This window comes from Taudactylus pleione, unplaced genomic scaffold (genome assembly GCF_031769625.1).
Source record: "Taudactylus pleione unplaced genomic scaffold, aTauple2 ptg000672l, whole genome shotgun sequence".
NCBI classification, from domain to species: domain Eukaryota; kingdom Metazoa; phylum Chordata; class Amphibia; order Anura; family Myobatrachidae; genus Taudactylus; species Taudactylus pleione.
In genome coordinates this window covers 643,120-666,559 of record NW_028285074.1, presented here as the reverse complement: position 1 = coordinate 666,559, position 23,440 = coordinate 643,120, and the positions used below count along the sequence as shown (strand labels likewise).

At 47.2% G+C, this 23,440-nt stretch overlaps 1 protein-coding gene across 1 annotated transcript; it reads right to left on the bottom strand.

Annotated features, from left to right (window-relative positions):
* Positions 1–8,107: 8,107 nt before the first annotated feature.
* On the bottom strand, positions 8,108–23,144 carry LOC148478180 (trans-1,2-dihydrobenzene-1,2-diol dehydrogenase-like). The gene is made up of 7 exons (XM_088455830.1): positions 23,011–23,144; positions 19,818–19,929; positions 18,870–19,033; positions 14,445–14,697; positions 14,095–14,219; positions 10,358–10,508; positions 8,108–8,245 (listed from the first exon to the last, which is right to left on the bottom strand). The coding sequence occupies exons 1-7, from the start codon at positions 23,098–23,100 to the stop codon at positions 8,124–8,126; spliced, it is 1,017 nt and encodes a 338-aa protein (XP_088311956.1). The 5' UTR covers positions 23,101–23,144; the 3' UTR covers positions 8,108–8,123.
* Between the last annotated feature and the right edge of the window lie 296 nt (positions 23,145–23,440).

Here is a 23,440-nt window from a genome sequence, read left to right as displayed (position 1 = left end):
AGTCCTTCTCAGAACAAGACCAAGGCGTTACAGGTTCAGGAGGCTATAGAGTCCTTGCTGAAAGCAGGGGTCATTGTTCCCGTTCCTCTATCACAACGAGGGACGGGGTATTATTCGTCTCTGTTTCTGGTGCAGAAACCCAATGGTTCTCATCGCCCTATCCTCAACTTGAAGTCTCTGAACAAATTCCTCAGAGTTCCCAAGTTCAGGATGGAAACGTTACGTTCCATCATTCTGGCGATGGAACCGGGGGATTACATGGTGTCCCTGGACATCCAGGACGCCTACCTCCATGTTCCGATAGCATCTTCACACCAGCGGTATCTGAGGTTCGCTATCCTTCAACACCACTATCAGTTCCGGGCGCTACCCTTTGGTCTCTCCACGGCACCGAGGGTGTTCACGAAGATTATGGCGGTCATGGCCGCACATCTTCGGAACCAGAATGTACGGCTGCTGCCGTACCTGGACGACCTCCTGTTGCTGGCGAGCTCCCCGGAGGTACTGCTTCAACATCTCCACCTGACGATCGCTTGCCTGCAAGCACACGGGTGGTTGATAAATTGGAAAAAGTCCTCCCTGATTCCATCACAGCGGATGGTTCATTTGGGAGCCCTGCTGGATTCGCGTCAGCAAAGGATCTTCCTGACTCCGGAGAATGTCGCCTCCCTACAGCTGCGGATACGCAGTTGCCTGAGCCGTTGCCGCCTGTCGGTCCATTCGGCTATGAGAGTTCTGGGGTCCATGGTGTCGACATTCGACATGGTGGAATTTGCCCAGTTCCATTCCCGGCCCCTGCAGGGGCTGATTCTATCAGAATGGAACGGGTTACCTCACCGGATCCGCTCTCAGGTGCTGGTGTTGTCTCCGGACGTTCGGCTATCTTTGGCTTGGTGGCTTCAGACAGCTCATCTGGTCGAGGGGCGCCCATTTTGGATCCCGGACTGGGTCCTGCTCACGACGGATGCCAGTCTCCGGGGTTGGGGGGCAGTGACCGGCTCTTTGTCGCTTCAGGGTCGTTGGTCAGCGGAAGAAGCACTTCTCCCCATCAACATCCTGGAACTGCGGGCAGTATACAGGGCCCTGCAGTCGTCCGGCCCCGCTCTTCACGGAAGGGCGGTACAGGTGCAGTCCGACAACGCCACCACGGTGGCGTATATCAATCACCAAGGCGGAACTCGCAGTCAGGCAGCGATGTCGGAGGTGTCTCGTATCCTGACTTGGGCGGAGGGTCACATTCCAGCGGTCTTCATCCCCGGAGTCCTCAATTGGGAGGCGGACTTCCTCAGCCGTCACGACGTGCATCCCGGGGAATGGTCGCTTCACCCAGAGGTGTTTCAGCTACTCGTGGACAGGTGGGGACTGCCGGAGCTGGACTTGATGGCCTCCCGTCACAATCACAAGTTGCCCGTTTACGGGTCAAGGACAAGAGACGCAGGTGCAAGTCTGGTGGACGCGCTGTCGGTGAAATGGACGTTTCACCTGGCGTATCTGTTTCCTCCGCTATCCCTGCTTCCTCGGGTTCTGCGGAAATTCAAGCAGGACGGCGGCATGCTCGTGCTGGTAGCTCCGGCGTGGCCCAGACGTCCTTGGTACTCCGATCTCAGGAGCCTCTCCATCGATGCTCCGTACCTTCTTCCTCAGCGTCGGGACCTGTTGTCTCAGGGGCCCTGCCTTTACCCGGATCTGGGTCGGCTGTCTTTGACGGCGTGGCTCTTGAGACAGCCGTCTTGAGGTCTCGGGGCTTCTCCAGTTCGGTTATTGGTACCATGCTCAGGGCACGCAAGCCTGCTTCAGCATGGATTTATCACAGAGTGTGGCACACTTACTTACAGTGGTGTGAGTCCAGACATTATGATCCTCAGGTGTTCCGAGTTTCTAGGATCTTGGAATTTCTTCAGTCAGGATTGGATCTCGGCTTACGCCTTGCATCTCTGAAGGTTCATGTGTCCGCCTTGTCCGTGTGGTTTCAACGGCGGATTGCAATACTACCAGACGTTCACACCTTTTTCCAAGGTGTTCTCAGGATCCAGCCTCCCTTTGTGCCTCCTGTGGCTCCTTGGGACTTGGCGGTGGTGCTACGGGTCCTGCAGGGTCCTCCGTTTGAGCCTCTTGAGGCGGTGGAGCTCAAGTGGCTGACATTTAAGACGGTTTTTCTCCTGGCAATTGCTTCGGCCAGGAGGGTGTCTGAATTGGGGGCGCTTTCCTGTCGCCCTCCTTTCCTGATTTTTCACCAGGACAGAGCGGTGCTCCGCACTCGTCCTGAGTTTTTGCCCAAAGTGGTCTCGAAGTTCCATATTAATCAGGAACTTGTTGTGCCAGCTTTTCAGTCCCCTGATCTTTCAGCTGGTGAGACTTCCTTAGATGTGGTCCGGGCGCTTAGAATTTATGTAGACCGGACGGCTTCGGTTAGGAAGTCTGATTCCTTGTTTATCCTCTTTGGTTTTCACAAGAGGGGTTGGCCTGCCAACAAACAAACGTTAGCCCGTTGGCTTCGTTCCGTTATTTGTGAGGCTTATGCACAGGAGGGCTTACCTGTGCCAGCCTCTGTTAAGGCTCATTCCACTCGTTCTGTGGGTCCCTCTTGGGCTGCTAGACGTGGCGCTTCTGCTGTTCAGCTGTGTAAGGCGGCCACTTGGTCTTCAATTCAAACGTTTTTGAGGTTCTATGCGTTTGACACCTTTGCCTCTCAGGATGCATCCTTTGGGCGCCGGGTACTCCTTTCAGCACAGGAGCGTCCCCGCCCTTAGCTGTACTGCTTTGGGACATCCCCAAGGTCAACCCTGTGGACCCCCTATGGACCCTGAAGTAGAAAACAAGAGATATGGTAAGAACTTACCTTTGTTATCTCTGTTTCTACGAAGTCCATAGGGTCCACAGGGTGCCCGCCCTGACGCACCTGGCTTCAAATGGGCTGTGTGGCTGGTCACCGGTTTTCCGTCTCCCATTTCTGTGAGTATGGTTTCTTGTGTGTTCCAGTCTTCCTTCTCTCTGTTTAGTCTCCTCCTCCGGCCTTGGCTGCTTACCAACTGAGGTGCTGTGGCCGGGGGCGGGGTATAGAGGAGGACGGACCCAAGTGCATCCTGGGAGCAGCTAAAGCTTTAACTGCGTGGTGCCCATGGATCCAGATCCAGCTATACCCCAAGGTCAACCCTGTGGACCCTATGGACTTCGTAGAAACAGAGATAACAAAGGTAAGTTCTTACCATATCTCTTGTTTTTCTCAAATAGACTAGCTGTGATTATAGTGTAGATTAGGCAATGTGTGTACATGGTCTGACCAATCCGATGAATGTTTTACTACCAAATTAGGTGCACTAACACTGCATGGAACTTCAGGATGCTTGAAGTAATACTTAAGAATATTTTAAATTTGAAGAATCAGATTCCTCTACCCTAATTGCATAAATACTTTGTATATATTATTGCAAGTCACTGAAGGCAGTACTGTGATTGTCCTTATCAGCCACATACAGTGCTTCTCTTAAATTTATTTATATAGTCTACATATTTTGCAGAGGTTGTTGGCAGTATCTAATACTCTGTAAGCACCACTGGAGAAGGGACTGATCTATATTCCCTATTATGGGTACATGTAGTAGGTTTAATTGGCTTATGCAATTCCCTACCAACATGTTTTTGGGAGGTAATTGGAGTACCTGGAAGAGCCAGCTGAACACATTGGTAACATACAAACTCCACACAGAAGAATTTTGCATACACAATCTAGAATTATGCTGCATGCACTGGCCAATATTTTGAATGTCAATATATTGCATACACACTGGATAATATTGTGAATGATGCAGGCAGATCATTGAAGGATATCTATCACCTGAACATGCAGGCCGGCCTGACTATTGTCAGGTTGTGCATGTTTAGGGATACTGCTGGTGAGGTCACTACTAGATTGTTACTATCATTCAGTGTATAGGCTCAATGTCATTAACATTGAGCCTGGCAAACACTTAACAATAAAGCTGTAGACACAACACTGTTTTGTTACCAATGATTTTATGAACTATATATTTTTTTTTTTTAAACTAATGTTTTTTGCATATTAACTTGATGAAAATCATTGAGTTGACAAGTCTGACTAACCTACAAACGTGAACTGACGATAATCATTCATCGTTTGACTCAGTGAACGATTTTTCAAACGATATTGTTCAAAAAAATCTATTGTGTATGCAGCTTAAGTGATAAGTGTGCCTTTACTTTGTACCAGTGGTCAATGGGCTTATATATTGCAAAATTTTTAACATGAGGGTGGGGGCCTGGTATTTGTATCACACCTTGTTACAAATGGGACTACAAGAGCTGCTGAGTTACAGGCGGAAGCAGTACATTCTGGTTTACCAGATTGGTGCCATTGTTGGCTTCTGGCGAGAAATGGTAAATGATTTAGGTGATTGCAATATACAGATGTGCCCATATACATCTAGCCTCCTTGTGCATTAAACAGCCCTTCTAGTCGCTCGGTGGTGTGACTGCATCGCTGGGCATGTGACTTTTAACCTTCAAATGCATCTTATTCGCACAATGTTGTGAATAGAACACACAAGCAGTTTCTGCTGATTAGAATGATATGCAGCATGCCTATGTTCTGTGTGACTGCGGGTGAAATGCTACATTAGTGTCAGCAGCTGCTGTAGTTAAATTGGGTACATAAAAATGGGTTCAAGTATATTTTTGTGGTCATTTTAGAGTAGTTTAAAAAAAAATGTTAAATACACCTGCAATCCCAAAACACTTGTCCCATCCATACAGCCCCCCAAATTACCTACCACAATACTTTTAAACCCATTCTCCAACACTTTATATTTTGACCCCAAAAAAGACAGGTTATTAGGGGGGATTAAGTTATTAAAAAAAAATTTATTTGCATAATTAGTCATTGGCAGGGAGGGGTTCTAAACAAAGTTCCATAGGGGTTACTTCAGGGTCCATAGGCTCCACAGGGAGACCTTAGGGTGTAGGTGATGGTTTGGACACCACACAGTTCATTTTTCTCTCCAGGATGCAGTGGGCCACTCTCCCTATACCCCGAGCCAGAGGCACCTCAGTTTTGTTGGTGCCTGGTTGGAGTTAGGTCACTGTAGATGCAGTGGTGCTGTTCAATAGCCACAGAAGATTTGGACAGTCCAGTGGACCTTTCCACTGTGGTCTGGCTTAGCTGAGGCAGCTCTCCTCCCATGGGCATGCCCTCTCTAAGGTCTACGGGGGACATTTTCTTCCACTGGAAGTTGCAGATTTCTCAGGAAAATGCGGAGCCTGGGTCCCTCTACATACCTCACCTCCTGGTCAGCGTATGTAGCACTATAGCCTACCAGACACTTAAGTTGTGTTTTTCTGCATAGTATGTGACTTTATGCTGGCGCTGCCTGTCTGTGTTTCTTAATCATCTGTCAAAGATATTACTATACCTTTCCTTCACAGCCCTTACAGTACAAGTGTTGTCAGGGTGTTTAATATACCTCACAGTTCTATTAATAACTGTGTGGTTTGTCACATACAGTGTGGAAGATGTGCACAATTCTGCTCCAGCCCAATCATGGGCTGCAGGGTTAGGTGTGGTAGACATGGTGTTAGAGCAGGGGTGGGGAACATTTTTTTTCTGCAGAGGGCCAATTTGATCTATATAACATTATTTGCGGGCTGAATGCAGGCCATGCCCCCTCTGTGTGATGTCACAAAGGGGTGGGGCCACAATTGCTGGTGATTACGGCAATGCCTGGAGTATCCTGAAGATGCTCCGGGGAGCTGTAAGGGCAGCGGTGTGACTGTCTGAAGCGTTTTAAGGACACCCCAGGCAGCACTGCTGCATAGATTTTGGCTGAATGGTGCCATTCTAGGCATCATGCTAGCCAGATAAGGCTAGCAGAAAAAAGCTCAGAGGGCCAGACCAAACTATTCTGGGGGCCTTTTATATGGCTTAGCACAAAATTGGAATCGCCTCTTGTGGTGGACTCTCATGTGATGCTCTTAATTAAAGTGCTACTCTACCTATGTCATCCATATCTTCCTTAAAGGACACTACGGATAGGAAGGTAGAGATTTGTTTAAAGTCAAGATATTCTCTTTCAGGGGCTATCGCCAGGTCGGCCATTGCTACTTCCTGAGTGGCCAAGGCTGTGGAGTTCTGGCAGACTCCTTAGAGGAGTCCTTTCCTTCAGATGCTTCCAAAGATCAATGACTAGTGAGTAATCTCCATGATTCAGGTGCATATATTAATGAGGCTGTTTTGGATGTCAACCTCTTAACTTCCAGGATTTCGTCTGCTGCGGTCTCAGCTCACTGTTCCTTATGGCTGCGCTCTTGGAGAGCGGACACGGACTCTAAGAGGATTAGAGTGTTTGCCTTATAATGGTAAGATCTTGTTTGGTCCCGACCTGGACAATAATGTGGATACATTGGCAGCAGCTAAGTCTGCGTGTCTGCCTTCGGCATATACTTCTTCAGGATCCCGGACCATGGCTCTTGAGACTTCCCTTTTAAGGTCCGAAGGTTTCTCCAGCTCTTTGGTCAGTACCATGTTCAGAGCACGTAAACCAGCCTCTGCTCGTATATATCATAGAGTAGGGCATACCTATTAATGGTGTTGTCCCAGTGGTTATGACCCTCTGGTATTTAGGATACCTAGGATTTTGGCTTTCCTTCAAGCGGGTTTGGATCTTGGTCTCTGCTTGGCCTCACTGAAGGTGCATGTTTCAGCTCTATCTGTAGTTTCAACGTAGGATTGCTCCTTTACCAAATATTTGTACTTTCCTGCAAGGTTATCTTTGGATTCAGTTTTCTTTTGTCCCCCCTGTGGCACTTTGGGATTTGGCTGTTGTCCTTAATGCTCTCCAGAGCCCTCCATTTGATCCGCTGGCCTCATTGGATCTCAAATGATTGACAGCTAAGACTGTGTTTGTTTTTGGGTTTGGGACATCCCCAAGGTCTCCCTGTGGAGTCTATGGACACTGAAGAAGAAAATGAGAGATATGGTAAGAACTTACCTTTTGTTATCTCTCTTTCTTCGAAGTCCACAGGGCACCCACCCTGACGCTCCTTGCTTCAGATGGGCTTCACTCTGGTCGCCGGTTTTCCGTCTCCTATGTGAGACTGTGATTCCTGTGTGTTCCAGACTTCCTTCTCTCTTTTATCCTCTGGCATTTGGCTTATTATGAACTGAGGTGCCTCTGGCTCGGGGATGGGGTATAGGGAGAGTGGCCCGGTTCATCCTGGGGAGAAAAATTAACTGCCTGGTGCCCGGATGTCCAAGCCATCACCTACACCCCAAGGTCTCCCTGTGGACTTCAAAGAAAGAGAGATAACGAAAGGTAAGTTCTTACCATAGCTCTCATTTTTGTACATTTTTCTCACCTGCTCTTAGATGGTGAAAACTATTTGCCGTTTTTTAAAAATTCATAATTCACATGTGTGAAAAGCCGCGGCTAGTAGCATGATACGCAGTTTTGTTGAAAAGTTAGCACAAGTGTAAACTTTTGCCAAACTGTGGCTTTTCATGGCTAATTGAATCTGGCCCCTAGTGTCTAATCTGGAGATGCTTCCACATATCAGCCAAAGACTGGAGTGTAAATGTCTTCAAACTTGCAACACAACAACCACCACTGTCTGTACATAAAATGGTTTTCTCCTAATGCTTGGATTAGCCTCATTTCTGGCTTAAATTATAGTTATGGACCATCAAGGCTGCTTTTATTATACATTGCACAAGCGGCAAACACACAATGCAGTGAGGCTGTAAACTGCATTATATAACTATTGCTGTCTTTAATCTGCTGCATAGACCTGTTCCATTGCTAGGAATGGATCATGTGAGCAGTGTGCATGCCCCTATAAATTGCATCCCTGTCGTACCTCTAGCTAGTATCATCTACCAAATTACACTGACTGCTCTTTACCTACTTCATACTTGACATGAAACCCCCTCGTTTTCCCCAGTGAGAATGCCCCTTCGCACCGTGGTCTTTTTCACACACCCAGTGGGAATCTACATGGTTTGAGCAAATGAAAGTAACACATCACCAAAGAGGATTTTGTACTGTGCAAATAATGTTCTGTGCACTGTAGAACTCAGAATTACTGAAACAAGACAATGTTTCCCCCAAGAGTATTTATTTCTGCATTTTACTTAATTCACTGCTCTTATTGGTCCCAAGTTGTATGAGTACCTCTTCCATGATGCTGGCCAGCAGCTCGCTGTCAGCCAAGCTCATTACTGGGCTCTCCTTTAATCCTGAAACACAGAATGATAGTCATGCATTGCTAAATTTTAGAAGCCACTTGCATTATGGTTTTTTAAACAATAAAGCTGGCCACACATCTAAAGATTATCTGTCCAACCAGCCAACTAGTTGATTGGTTGGAATGAAAATCTGGTAATGTATGGGAGTAACTGATGATCAGCAATTTGCTCCTAAATGCCAGAAAACAGATAAAAATGATCATCAGACAAGAAATGTTTGATCTAAACAATTTGTTCAAACAACAGTTTTTGTCCATTTTCCGGCGTTTGGGAGCAAATTGCTGATTGTCATTTGCTATCATTCCTTACCAGATTTTCATTCCAACCAATGTATGGGAGTAACTGATGATCAGCAATTTGCTCCTAAATGCCAGAAAACAGATAAAAATGATCATCAGACAAGAAATGTTTGATCTAAACAATTTGTTCAAACAACAGTTTTTGTCCATTTTCCGGCGTTTGGGAGCAAATTGCTGATTGTCATTTGCTATCATTCCTTACCAGATTTTCATTCCAACCAATCAACTAGTTGGATGTAAGTTGGTCTAGTGTGTGGCCAGCTTAAGTAAATCAGAGGTTCCCCAAGCACGATCCTCAAGGCTCCCCAACAGTTCAGGTTTTACAGATAGCCATGGTTGAGCACAGGTGGTTTAATTAGTACCTCAGTCAATTTTATTTAACCATGGCTATCTCTAAAACCTGAACTGTTGGGGAGCCTTGAGGACTGCGTTTGGGAACCTCTGAAGTAAATAATAACGGTAAATATTTTCCTCCTCCAATTTGTTTCCCAAACTCATTCCTCAGGGAGCACTAACTGCAGGGTTTCCAGATCTCCTGGTTGGTGTGCTCACTAACATTTTAAAAGATCCACAGGTGGAGCTAATTATTTCACTTGTGAAAGTGTGAGGAGACCTGGAAAACATGCACTGTTAGTGCTCCCTGAGGAATAAGTTAAGGAAACTAGTCTATTCCAGAGTTTCACAAACTCTGCCATTACAATCCAGGTTTGTCACTACCATTTAGGCCAAAACAGCCCACATTTATCCCCTTTTACTATTATATAAAGTTATATCATATAACCATAGTATTGATGCCCGACACATCTGGGGGTCTGGTTCTGACCCATTATGTTACCCTCTTATGGTCGCAACATGTCCATGTAGGTATCTGCTTTCCTCCAACTGTGGTACATTAACCTGCATTGGAATAGGTATAAAATACCAGCGGCTGAGTAGCTGGTTCATATCCCGACAGCGGCATCCAGAAGTTCTCATAAGTATATTAACCCTCCCCTCGCCCTACCCTCCCTTAGTGGTGCCTAACCCTAACCTTCCCCCAGTGGTGCCTAACCCCCCACCCCCCTTGCCCACACCCTAAATCTAACCCTCCACCATCCCCGCACGGCTAAGGCCAGCCTGTCCCTGCTTACCCTCGTTCAGGATTTCGGCGTCAGGCTAAAGATAGACGTCAGTATTTCGACGACTATCTTTAATCCTGAGTCGGGCTTTCAACGTCAGAATTCCAACGGCCGGCATCCTGGCTGTCACTAAATTCACTACTTTCCCCGGCATCTGATATAACTGCCCCTTGGACCTGTCTCTGTTCATTAGATCAAGGGTCCTCAGGACCCCACACCGGTCATGTTTTCCAGATCACCCAGCAGGTGCACAGGTATATTCATTACTCACTGACACAGGTGGAGCTAATTATTTCACTTGTGATTCTGTGGGGAGACCTGCAAAACATGCACTGTTTGGGGTCCTGAGGACCGAGTTTGAGAACCTGTGCATTAGATGAATTAGAATTTGACCTGGGCCGGTACGGATGTGTCTGAAAACAGTGTATGATGGCTACTGACAATGTCACTATAAATAAAGAGCTATTCACTAACTAATTTCTCTATTGCATTTTAACTCTCCCTCCAGTAACTCCATAGCCGTTCTTGGTAAACTCCACCATGTCTTTATTTCTAGTTTAAGCTCGTATATGTGATTGAACTAATTGGTGCTTAAATTTAGCAGCGAACTCTCTGAAATGCCGCCTGCTCCATGATATTGGAACCTATTCCACAATCCCCCTCCGCATGTAACAGGCTCATGTTACCTTTTAATAGACACTGTCGCACATGTTCTGCTTCATAACTCAGTCCCGTGCTGTTAGTAAAGTTCAGGTGCCTTGTAGTAGGGGGAAGAGGGTACTTGGTTTCTTTTCCATTGACGATCATTGAAGTTGGAGACCACACATAGGATGGAATCTGGACAGGATTGAATTAGAATTACAATATGTAGCATGTAAACTCTTGCTAAGAGTCAATTTACTATGCAGTGCTGCTTAGGGCAGTCTTACGCTACTCCAGGGTGGGCAATAAGCAGGGCCAAATAGCAAAACTATGGCATGCTGGGATGTGTAGTTCTACAGCAGCTGAAGGGCCCACCCCTGCAACATAGAAAAACAGTACAAGTTACATCACTACATAAGTATTCAGCGTTCAAACCATTGTAAGTTCTAGTTGTGATGATCCAGGGGAAGATCAAGCTACACCTTAAGCTGGGTACACTCTGGGGCTGATCAGAGATGTAGGCGAACCCGATGGTTAGCGCACATCTCTGAGGGCCAGTGCTGTGCATGTGCAGTACAGGTCCGCGATCCCCGATTGACAGTCTGCTGACGTTTCTAGGCGGGGAGGGGGCAGCGACGATGGCTTCAGTTTCCCCACAGGAGGCGTGTCACTGCCGTTAGAGGGGAGGGAAGAGGCCAAGATCTCCGCCAGGTGATGGAGATTTCCTGGCCTCTTTTGCGCAACTGCGATCGCCTGTCCAATGCAAAGCACGGTGTTCTGGACCTAAATGGTGTTGGCAATATAGCCACTAGATAAAGTGCCACTTCATTCTAAGCTAAAGCAACCTGGTGTTGCTTTACAATCTAGCAGCTCTATCGCCAAAATCTCGCTGGTGCCAGCAAATCGTAGACTTACATTTGGGCCTATAGGCTCTCAAAACAAGGTTTCTATTTCTTGCAGTGGCTTTCCGTGTCAGACCGGACAAATCATTGTCAGCTCACCTTCGTGCAAATCTCCAGGTATCCCTTAAGTACCCAGGAACTAGAGGCCAGAAACGTCTTACTGCAAATACATTGAAAGCCTGAAATTGCAGTGACCGCAAACGAAAGAAGTTTCTTCCGATTAAATCGGGTATGGATAAAGAGAATTTTAAAGATAGATCGAACAATGGGCCTGATTCAGACCCGGACGCTATTTGCGTCCGCTCGCTGGCTAAAAGGGGCTATTTAAATCATGCGCTCGCACTGCGTCACGCAAAGCCACCCACTAAGTAATAGCGAGCGGCCGCACTATGCGCTCGCACCTGTATAAAGACGCCCCTTTGCCACTCGCAACACACGTCATCTCCGGCAGTTGTAGGATTAATCGGGAACATCGAGAGCCATCGGAGCTGCTCGCAGCGCTTGTGGTAGCCTTTTCCCACCACAACATTGCGAACAGTTCAGGCTAAAATACAGCCTAGTCACGTGTGTAATGGCGCTACTTTGCTAATCATGCACACCCATTAAACGCCGATCTGACGGTCAGGCACACCTGTGTTCGCACAGGTACACCCCCGTTTTCAAGCACCTTCCCCTGTTACCACCCACAAACAGCACTGTCACTCAAATTAGTGGCCCGACTGCGGGCTACAGGCGAGCACTTTCACATCGAAATGACTGGTTCGTGCACGCGCATTGCGACGCATGCGCAGATTGCGAAAAATCGCTCAATGCGAGCGAGCGCAGCATAGCGTCCGGGTCTGAATCAGGCCCAATTTCCATTAGACATTTAACAGTGGCTCAGTCTCACTTAGGGCCGTATTCAATTAGCCTTGAAAAGTGCCGTTTGGAGAAAAGTTTTCTCCGATTTGCAGTTTTCGCCTGTTTTCAAAGTATCGCCGTATTCAGTTCCACTGGGTTTTTCGGCTACACGAAAACCCCATAGGCAAAAATAGGCGGAAAAGTTTCTCCAGCAAAAGGCAGGAGAAAAGAAGTGCAAAATCCATATTTTGGGTTACAGATGTGAGGACTTGGCTCAGAACCCTTTGGACACCTCCACCCCTAATCAGTAATAGGGCAAAAAAAAATACTTCATTCACCCCAAAAAAGACATGTAATTTTTGGGGCAATAATGAAAACAGTGTTGGAAAATGGAAATAAAAGGTGGGGGACCTGGTACTTTTGGGGGCTATATAGTTGGCACAGGTGTTTTTGGGATTGGCTGCAGTCGGTGTATTTTTGAGATTTTCTACATCTTCATTTTAGAGACATCAAAATATACTAGTACCCATTTTCAGGTACCCCAAACTTCACCTCGGTACTTATTTTTCAGAAAGAAACTGTACTTTCTATAATTTTTCCGCAAAAATGCATATAAGCCATTTGCACTCAAAAAAAACCCCACTAAATACCTTTTATTAGATTTACTAGGACTATTCTATATTATTTCCCAGGGTCACTGAGGCTTTTTTATGGGGTACAGACTGATTTCCCCCAAAAAAGCTGTCCTTTTTGCTAGTTTCGCTTTGTTAAAGATTCGCCTATCCGTGTTTTCGCGTGTTTTATAATTGAATAGGGTGAAAAGCGGGGACGTCCATGTAGAAAACATTGTGGCAAAACAGGCGAATGAGGCGAATTAATTCCGCTTTTCGCCAGCCTGCACTTTTGGCGGCTAATTGAATTTGGCCCTTAGGTTGAAGCCTCTGGTCTGGAGAGGTCCATTCATGTCGTTAAGGAGCTCAGGATGAATGTCTCTCAATGGGATATAGCATTATGCAGGAACAAGTAAAGAGCCAATCCCTTGTCCTACTGCACTTTGCACCAATATAATATTTTTTTTTTTTATTGTCTGATACAACTTTCAGTAGAAGGTGTGAGATTCCAGAGATGTAATGCTCTGCTCTGCGGATTCAGAATGTGAGATATATTTGCATTGAGTCCAATGGCTGCCATGTACCATACAAATGGCCACAGAGTCATGAACCAATAAGAAAAAAAAAAAATCTAATTACGGATTGCTGAAACATTGCCACACAGGCCCTCATTCAGAGGCGCTCGCAAACTGTGAGCGGTCGCTCTGAATGTGGGCGGCCGCTTGGGTTTTGAAGTGTGGCCTCCTGGTCGCTAGCTAAGCTGTGGGTTACCACCCACAGCTTTAGCGACCGACCAGGTTGATGGTCGCGATGGTCAAGACCATCGCGACCATCGGGGCTTGCGACGACACCCTGAGGTTGGGTCTCGGCAACCGCAAGCCCCAGGGAGCTTCCTGCTCTGATCGAGCAGGAAGCTCCCCACTAACATCACTGCTGATGTCAGTGCGGCCGCCCACAAAACGGCTCAGTTTGTGAAACCACCCCCCCGCCACGCCTACAAAACGGGCCAAGCTGTCGATCAACATCGACAGCCAACCCTTTTGTAGTGAGCTCCAGAGCAAGAGAATTTCTCTCTCACTCCGGGGGGCTTGCGCACGCGCAGTGCGGCCGCTGCGCGTGTGCTGGGCCTAAACATCGACCCGTTTGCGAGCTGGTCTGAATGAGGTCCAGAGTATCAAAAGGGCCATCGAGAGTTGGGTCGGGCCCCAGTACTAGGGTGTGCTGGCAATACATGCAGGACATGGGCTGTCTCACAAGCTCCTCACAGCTGGGCCCTGGCTTGCTATACTTCTGCAATATTTATTAACCATTGAAGTAGCGCACAAACCATGGAGGAGCGACAAACCAAGTACATGAAGGTACGGTACAAATAAAGTCACACAAATGAGAATGAGCATTTCCTGTGGCCCCTAGAGAGGTGCTGCATACCTGAATCATCCCTTTGGTGCCACAGATCGCAGCTTGGTTTGGTAGCTCGGTCACCATGGTACAGGTGAGTACGGCCTGCCGTTTCCCCGGGTACTGCAGGATAACCGTCACAGTCTCATCAGCACCTATCATAGGAATCAGGAGGAATTAGTATACAACTTTACACAATCTATGCTCATGTAATGGTGACTCGTGCCCACTATCTGATAGTCATGACTTCTGAAGGACAAAAGTGGTATAGCCTATCTGGAGGTATGCCCAGAGTTGGCCATACCTTGTTTTGCCTGCAGGAAGGCTCAGAGCTGGTCAAGTTGCAGTTTTGTATTCGTTAGGGTGCAATTAAAGCTTACCGGTCTCGTACAGAAATCCTCTGGCAGTTACGGACTCTGGTTTTTCTCCATGGAAAGCCATTAAGGCAAACTGGATACAGTAACAACCAATGTCCAAGAGTGCCCCACCTCCCAGCTCCTTCTCCACTGCCCGGGGCACACCAAGTAAGTTAGCCCCGAATTCTGCCCGTACGAACTTCACCTCTCCAAGAACTTTCTGGTCCAGCAGGGAGCGGATCTGTTCATAGACCGGGAAAAAGTGGCTCCAGAAGGCCTGCAACGAAAATAAATAAATGGGGCTCGTCCCAAGTGCGTTAGAGACCAGATTTTCCTGCGCCAGTGTCACTGAAATCTCCCATCACATTTACATAGTGTACGGAGCATAAGCTTTCTGCTAGCCTCAGTCCGACATCTCACATCATGACACTACCCAATGGGGCATTACTTTGGTACCAATCTTCAGTAAAGGCATTATACAGGGGAAAATAAATTATACGATGCAGTTTTTAAAATTGTTTAATACAAGTGAATCCATTAAACATTTACTGGAATTCTAAATATGTGCCCTATATTTTAGGCTTGGTCTACTGTAGGATGTTATGGGCCATGATAATAACAATAAAAGTTAAATCACTCAGATAAAACTGGAGCACTCACGTCTCACTTTCTGAAGCAGTAGATTTAGGGCATAACTTTATACAGAATTAGTTTTTGCTGTCTCTCCAGCTAAACAGTCAGGACCTGACGCAGAGGTGCAGGAGCCAACCAGATGCCGAGTTGTATGCATCACATGATGCATCTGCGTGCGCCCCTGGTCAACTACTTTTCATCATCAGATCAGTGAGGACTTACCCTATATTGCGTGCAAAGGATACACCTCCAAATAAGCGCACGGTCCACAATGGCTCTGATTCAGTACGGATCGCTATTGCAGTTGCGATTACGCACGCAGTCTTGTGCGTAAATATGCTAATGAATGCAATCGCAATGCCGTCGCAGCCTAACATAAGGACGCCCACTTTACATTACACACATCCGTCATACTTTGCAAGTCTGCGAAACCATCGGTTGGAGCCTCACGCACACTTGAACAATGTCTGACCTTACTCAGGTATTGCTAACCTCGTCGCACGCAGTGACAGCCCAAGCTGTGTATGGCACCGCAATGGCTAATTTATGCATGCCCCTGTAACTGCAAATGGTCACTTCCTGTCAATCACTCTGCGATGGGTCTGCGTAGTCACTGCATTCGCAATGAGGTCTTTGCGCACTGCGATGTATGCGCAGAACGCAACAAGCGGCCAATTGCATGCGTAATCGCAGTTGCGATCAGTAATGAATTAGGTCTCTGGCCCTCTGTCTTTTAGTCTAGCCAGATCGCTGCACCCTGAACGTTTGTACTGTTTATGTATATTTCTCATTTGAAGAGACCATATGGTCTACTGTGTTGTATTGTACTGAGGGTCTCATTCAGACCCGCTCGCGAGCGCAGGACGTTCGCAAGCGGGTCGATGGTACCCAATTGCGCATGCGCACGATGGAGGCTGCTCCGTCGTGCGCATGCGCAAGACCCGGCGAGCGACGGGGTAGCCGTCGCTCGGGGTTTCGCACCAAAGGGAGCGTGCTGTTGATGGTGAGTGACAGCACGCCCCCTTTGGTGGGCGTGCCGGGGCGTGGCTGCCCAGACGGAGGCGCTCCCATGGGAACGCCTACCGTCTGGGTCCGGCCCCACTGACATCACTAGTGATGTCAGTGGGAGTGATTTTGGCTCTGATAGAGCCAAAATCACTCCAGGGCTTGCAGCAACGAGACTCTACCACAGGGTCTCGTCGCAAGCCCGATGGTCTTGACCATCGCGACCATCATCATAGACGCTCGCATAAGCTGTGGGTGGTCGCTCAAATTTTAGGTAGGAGGGCCCTGATTCAGAGCGAGCGCTCTGGTCAGAGCGTCCGGCTCTGAATCAGGCCCTGAGTCCCTGGCCTTCCTCGTATTCCCTTTTTGTTACCACGCACACGCCTTTTTGTGCGCATTTTTTTTTTTTTAAATCACCAGTTTCAATAAAAACATGTAATAAAAATAATGGTTCTATTACTGTTTATTTATGAAATGCCCCGGACCCCACCCAGCTACCATGTGACCTCAAGTTACCGCAGGACAGTGGCCCAGAGTGCAGTCCTTTTACAATGCTAATGGTCCACATTTGGTAGTAAGTAATGTTGTTGGTGATGATTTTGGGTGTATGACAGAAGAGAGGTATTCTGGGTCACAGGTCCTCTCAGCGCAAACATTACAGCCTGTCTGTACCTATAGCCAAAAGCGGCGTTGCAGCCTGCAGCAGGCCCAGCACTTCAGTCATACACGGGCTTCAAGTAAGAAATCTGTAGCCTGCTTTTCATATCCAAGCCTTTCCACCGCTCCCTAAAGCAAATACTGGCCTGCGGAGAAACCTCTATGCGGTACTGGTCACTGCCCTCTCTTAGACTGTGTACACAAGCGATGTTCAGCACCTATGATACTGGGTATGATTGAGGTGCACGCTATTCATGCGTGGATGTGATTTCTTGAGCATTTGTGGAAATATGCAGATGCCAGGATAAGCATTCCCCTGGTGGAGTGACGTGCGACAGACTGAACAAGCCCTGCAACGCCTACTTTGCATAACCGAGCAATGCTCAGGTCTGCTGGTGGGTCCCACCACTCCACCATTGACGCACCATCAGTCGGAACATCGACTCCTCAAGCAGCCACTGGCTAGTGCAGAGTCTTCCCTTTAGCTTTATTAAAATATGGGCACTGCTGCTGCGTTGCTGCGATAGAGAATGCAGCCGTATGCTGAATCACGCCCCATAACACGCCCTCTTTTTGCATCCACTTTATGTTACCTCCCAGTCTCAACCTTGAAATGTCCACGAATTGCAGGTTCCATTTCTACTCAACTGTGTTCGCCATCACACACATTGGTGCCCACGAGCGCAGTAAGGGTCTCCTAGACTTTTTCAAATGCGCAGTAGAGAAACATCGCTCAACTGCTGAAACACCTCTGTATCAGGCTCACTGTCTGGGCTGCATTCAGCTGCAGCTTCTATGGGGAAGTACACCTAACAGCTGGAACTGAAGTACACAGAAGGGAATATACAGAAGATCAGACTCACTGGGCTGCATTCAGCTGCAGCTTCTATGGGGAAGTACACCTAACATAGCTGGAACTGAAGTACACAGAAGGGAATATACAGAGGATCAGGCTCACTGGGCTGCATTCAGCTGCAGCTTCTATGGGGAAGTACACCTAAAAGAGCTGGAACTGAAGTACACAGAAGGGAATATACAGAAGATCAGACTCACTGGGCTGCATTCAGCTGCAGCTTCTATGGAGAAGTACACCTACCATAGCTGGAACTGAAGTACACAGAAGGGAATATACAGAAGATCAGGCGACCTTGTGTCCCTGCAGATAAATGAGTATATAGGGCCTGATTCAGCTTGGATCGCAGTTGCTAATACGCACGCAATCGGCCGATTGTTGCTTCCTGCCAATACGATCGCAGTGACTACGGAGACCCATCGCAGGGTGATTGACAGGAAGTGCCATTTGTAGGTGGTGACGGGGGAAGTGGGGGGCTGTTGGCGAAATGCAGGCGTGCCAGTGCGTATCAACGCCGTTGCGATGCCCTATGCAGCCTGAGGTCTCATAGCGTGCGCTGAGGTTAGTAATTTCTGAGTAAGGTTAGAGCTTGTGCAAGTGTGCATGAGGCTGCGATAGTACTCGAGTATACCAATGTTTTCACATCTTGCTAAACATTATGGATGTGTGCAAGGTAAAAGGGGCGTCCTTATGTAGTGCTGCGAGAGCATAGCATACTATTGCAGTGAGACTGCGTGCGTAATTGCAGCTGCGATCGCTTAGTCCTCTCTGGCTACGTTGGGTCTCTTTCTGATATTATAATTAATTGTTAAATACAGTCCAAGGGTGGAATCCAATTCTTATTGATATCTCGCCAAACATCAGCGCAGTGTTCAGCCGCGCACATTGTCGCCTATTAGTAGTCATTTCACGGATTTTCCTCTATGGGGTGCAAAGGTAAAATCAGCAAAACTGGATGGGCACATAGTGCACTCAGACTGTTCCAGAGGTATCATGCGGCCATCGCCGGGAATTGAATCCCCCTCCCCATGTGTGTAATTTGATTTGTATAACATTACGCCAAAGCAGAGTGTCTCAAATCCAGCTACACATCCGCAGCAACAGGGCAAGTTTTCTGATTTGCTGGAATCATGCAGAAGTAAACCGGTCTATCTTTTTGGGTCAATAATTATACTACTTTTCCCAATAAGGGAAATACTAAAAACATGGCCTGCTGGCTTACCCGAATCGGGAAATCCTGCAGCAGAGAGTAAACTTAACACATTCATAGGTAAAATAAAGAGCGTATATAAAGAACCTACTTCCATTAGATAGACCTTGTACTTCCTGGCAGCTGCGGTCAGCTCCTTCACCTCTGAGATGTTCATGGCCAGCGGCTTTTCGCACAAGACGTTTTTCCCGTTCTTCATGAACATCAGCGCCACATCTCTATGGACAGTATGAATGACGCCAACGTAGACGACATCTGGTGTAAGAGACGAGACAAGTGTGAGCATCTGGAGGGAGAGACACTGGATAGAAACAAGTGTTTTCATTTTTAAACATTATAAAAAGCCAATTGTCATCAAGTTGACTGGAGGAGGTCAGAGCCTGTGGGGTAGGGAAACCAAGATTCCTCTCCCGTGAGAATGCCCCCATAGGCACAAACTGGTTTCATCTTCTGATGATAAGGTTAACCTATGGGGCCAACCTCCGAAAAGCTATGCTACATAATGGGGATACATATAATTATGCAGAAACTGCAGTTTCTACATAAACTTATGGGAAAAAATAAAACCTTAATAAATAGGCCCCAGATCGAGCAGAAAGGCTTTGGAATGGCGCTCTGAGCTCTATTTTCACTATGATACACCCATACATTTCCGCCTTCATCTGATCACATGACATGCTGAGAATCCGTGAGACTGCCAATTGTATCAGACTCTCTGGGGTCATAGAGCTGGCGCCATGTACCTGGAGATCTGCGCATGTGCCGTAGACCCTGACACAAAGCCAGAGTCTACTGCTCTGCAGGAGAGGAGGGGGCCCGCATGGAGGCACACAGGGGCCCCCCAACTCTCTTGAACCGCCCCTGGGTGTGGTTTTGCGTTCTTTTAGGTGTCAAGTGCAGTAAAGAGCTACACAAGTCTTCCCACTAGTACTACTAATCTAGGTACAACATGAGTCTGATGTCCAGGACTGTGCTCGGGAACCATAGACATATGGGAACCATAGAAGGACTTCTCTTATGCGGCAGAGTACCTGCGTACCAATATCAGGGTCTTTGGCAAGCTCTTCATATGAAGCATACACTTTAGGAATGTTAAACGTTTGGGCAAATTCCTTAGCACGTCTGACATCCCTGGCAGCCACTGCTACTACCTGAGGAGAAAAAAGAAACCTGAATAATGTTGCACTAATTAAAAACATTTATATGAGACATTAAAAATGTTTGCCAACACCTAATTTAGGCTGCAGCGGTTCAAGGTAAGCCCTAGCCCAGTGGTTCCCAAACTGGGTGCCGTGGCACCCCGGGGTGCCTCAGGTTGGTGGTCCAGTACCAAATAAAATGATTTTTAGTCAGTGTGATAGGCAAAACCAGTGCTAATGGCTGCCAATCAAAAAATAGGTGTACAAAAAGAAGCTCAACCCTGCACCCCACCACATAACTGAACAACATTGTAATTGTACATTTGTTCCTCTTCCCCTGTAGTGCCCCTGTCGCTCAGTGCCAGCACCCTCCATCACTCTGAGCATGGCCAATCTGTCATTATCGGCAGATTGACCGGCATGTTCAGGCGATGATTGATGTTGGAAACGACCAGCGGGAGCGCGCATCGCTGGTCGTTTTCAACATTTTCATGCCCAATTTGTGCACGATTAACGAGCGATTGAACGATAACAATATCGTTATCGTTCAATCGCTCATTTTAATCAGCAAGTGGATACCCGCCTTAAGGATGACATAAGCACAATTTACTTCATTTAATTTTTGCTGAATTTCTCAGTAAGAAACTTTTGGCCCAGGGCAGAGGCAAATGCAGGATTTTCAAAGGGGGGTTTCCAAATAATTGGTTACAGAACCAGAAAAGCCTAATCAGAATAAGCCTGCAGCATACACTTTATTGTGTACTTCAAGGGTTTTAATATAAATAACAATAAATAATATAAATAACAAGGAATCTGGGCATAAAACTTGCTTAAGCACAATGTGTAACAGTATGTACAAACAAAATGTAAACTACCAGTGCAATTTACCCCACACAGTACTGCCCCTTTTTCATAATGCCCACAGTAGTAGTGCCCCTTATACAGTGCCCACAGTAGTAGTGCCCCTTATATAATGCCCACAGTAGTAGTGTCCCTTATACAATGCCCACAACAGTGGTGCCCCCTATGTAGTGGTGCCCCTTATGCAGTGCCCACAGTAGCGGTGCTCTTTATGCAGTGCCCCCATTAGTAGTGCCCCCAGTAGTAATGCACCCATGAGTAGTGGCCCCATTAGTAATGCACCCTGTAATAGTGCCCCGGTAGTAATGCCCCCATTAGTAGTGTCCTCAGTGGTAATGCTCCCATTAGTAGTGCCCCCATTACTAATGAACCCAGTAGTAGTGCCCCCTCTAGTAATGTCCCCATTAGTAGTGCCCCGAGTGGTTATGCCCCAAGTAGTAATGCCCCCCGTGGTAGTGCCCCCAGTGGTAGTGCCTCTAAATAGAAAAAATACAATTAAAAATACAAAACACAATACTTACCTTAAGCCCCACTCCTGCGTCCACTGCCGTCCGATCCGACCGCTCGGATCTATGGTAGAGACGTCAGGACGTCTCTTCCATAGTGCTCACTGCGGGACCTGGAAGCCGTTGCTCAGGAGTAAGCTCCAGCCTCTGTCTGCCGCTGCTGGGAAGGAGCCCAGCAAATGGAGCCTCCCTGCGGCGGCTGGAGGGGGATGCGGGTAGATGGAAACCCCCCCTGTGTGCGCGTATGCAGGAGTGTTGTGGAAAACATGCTGATACTCTAGAGCGCTGTAATTCGAAAAAGTTTGGGAACCACTGCTCTGAAGCACATGCCTGTATGTCCGCAAAGTGTGGAATGAGCGTGGCCGCTGTCAAATGGGCACACGTTAAAATTTTGCATGTCCGGTCCAAAACTAGAGTTTGCATATTATTGCGGCCCGTATATTCGCCCACACTAGAGTTGTACGCCCATATTTGTAGGCTTTGTTTCACACCCGTCAATGGGCCTCATTCAGCACGGATCGCTATTCTGCTTTTACGCATGAAATGCAGTTGCTAAAATCAGCGGTGATATGTAAATGTTTGCATTCGCATTGTGATCGCAGCCTGACATAACGACGCCCACTTCCCCTTACTCACATCTGTATACTTTGGCAACATAGCGAACAATCGGTAACATCGGACCCATACGCACAGATAAGGCAGGTCAGACCTCACTCAGGAGCTGCTAACCTCAGCCCACGCTATAAGGCCTCAGGCTGTGTATGGTATCATGCACAGTCCTGCAACGGCGTTGAAACGCACTGACGTGCCTCCATTCACCCGACCACCCCCCCGTAACCACCCGCAAACGGCATTTCCTGTCAATCACTGTGCCATGGGTCTGCGTAGCCTCTGCAATCGCACTCCAGATCACAGTGGCTGGTTCACGCACACACATCGATACATACACAGAATGCAACAGTCAGCCGATTGTGTGTGTATAAGCAACTGCGGTCCTTGCTGAATCAGGCCCAATATCATCAGTGCGCACTCGCTAAAGATACATCTGAAAACGACATTCTCCCATTTCCGGACGACTCTGCAGAGCCTACAATATCGTCATCGCGCCCCCGTTGGGCCTGATTAAAAGATGGATGCAATGCGATGTTTACGTAGTGTCGCATTGCACTTGCATCAAGTTTCATTACCGATGACGCTCACATCGGGGGGGGATGAAAGTGTGGGACTATCGTGCAGAGTAAAAACATGCTAAATACGCTCTGCAAACGGACATAACTCTGCCCCAATTGCTTTCATTATTTTCTTTTAATCTAAAACTTATAGGAGTCCCAGATAAAGTGATGCTCTAACAATAAAAATAAACTGTGGGCTCTAAATAGTTAATGCAGGTCAGTGGTTGTGTTGCAGGCTCCAGCGATTGGCCACACTACTGCTCACTATTGCACATACAAGAAGTGGTCAGGTTTTAAGGCCCCCATACATCAGCAATTGATTGCAGCAATCGTGCAATTTGCAATCGATTGTGTATAAAAATCTTTCCCTTTTTCAATCGATTGCAGAATTGCCACAATCGATTGAAAAAGGGAAAGATTTTTATACACAATCGATTGCAAATTGCACGATTGCTGCAATCAATTGCTGATGTATGGGGGCCTTTAGACTTATGGGATGGCCATCACTGATTAGTCACACGTACTGTGTGTTTATATGAGCACATTGCACCCACCTGGTGATCCTGAACTGGCAGCGTCTCCAGAGCTACCACAAAGTCATTGCTAATCTTTCCTGCAGAGCAGATGCCCCATTTGGTGGCCATGATTAATGACACTCAGTGTAAGGTCCTGAATGAATCTTATCCGGGTGCTGGATGAGGAAGAGAAACATTCTGTGTGTGTGCTTTATAGGGCAGGCAGAGGGAGGTGTCCAGCCTGTAACATTCTGCTGATCGCTTGCTGACACCATAAGCCCAACGCCTGAGCTCAAAGTGCACTCCTGTGCTTCTCTGTGGCTGATTTCCCTGAGATCCCCCCACCACAAATATGTTTATGTTATTACCTATTGTGTTATTATTCAGCTATGTACTTTTATTGCTATGGAAGTTTATAGTGCTGGCTTTTATGTAGTTGATCTAATACTCAAATCAAAAAGTTTAAATA

Bases quoted from the DNA above. Each gene is read 5' to 3' on its own strand.
- LOC148478180 (XM_088455830.1), bottom strand. From the start codon at position 23,100: ATGGCCACCAAATGGGGCATCTGCTCTGCAGGAAAGATTAGCAATGAC. The intron at 19,930-23,010 runs GTGGGTGCAATG...TTTTCTCCTCAG, and splicing joins TGCCAGTTCAGGATCACCAG to GTAGTAGCAGTGGCTGCCAG. The intron at 8,246-10,357 runs GTAACATGAGCC...TCTGTGTTTCAG, and splicing joins GCGACAGTGTCTATTAAAAG to GATTAAAGGAGAGCCCAGTA.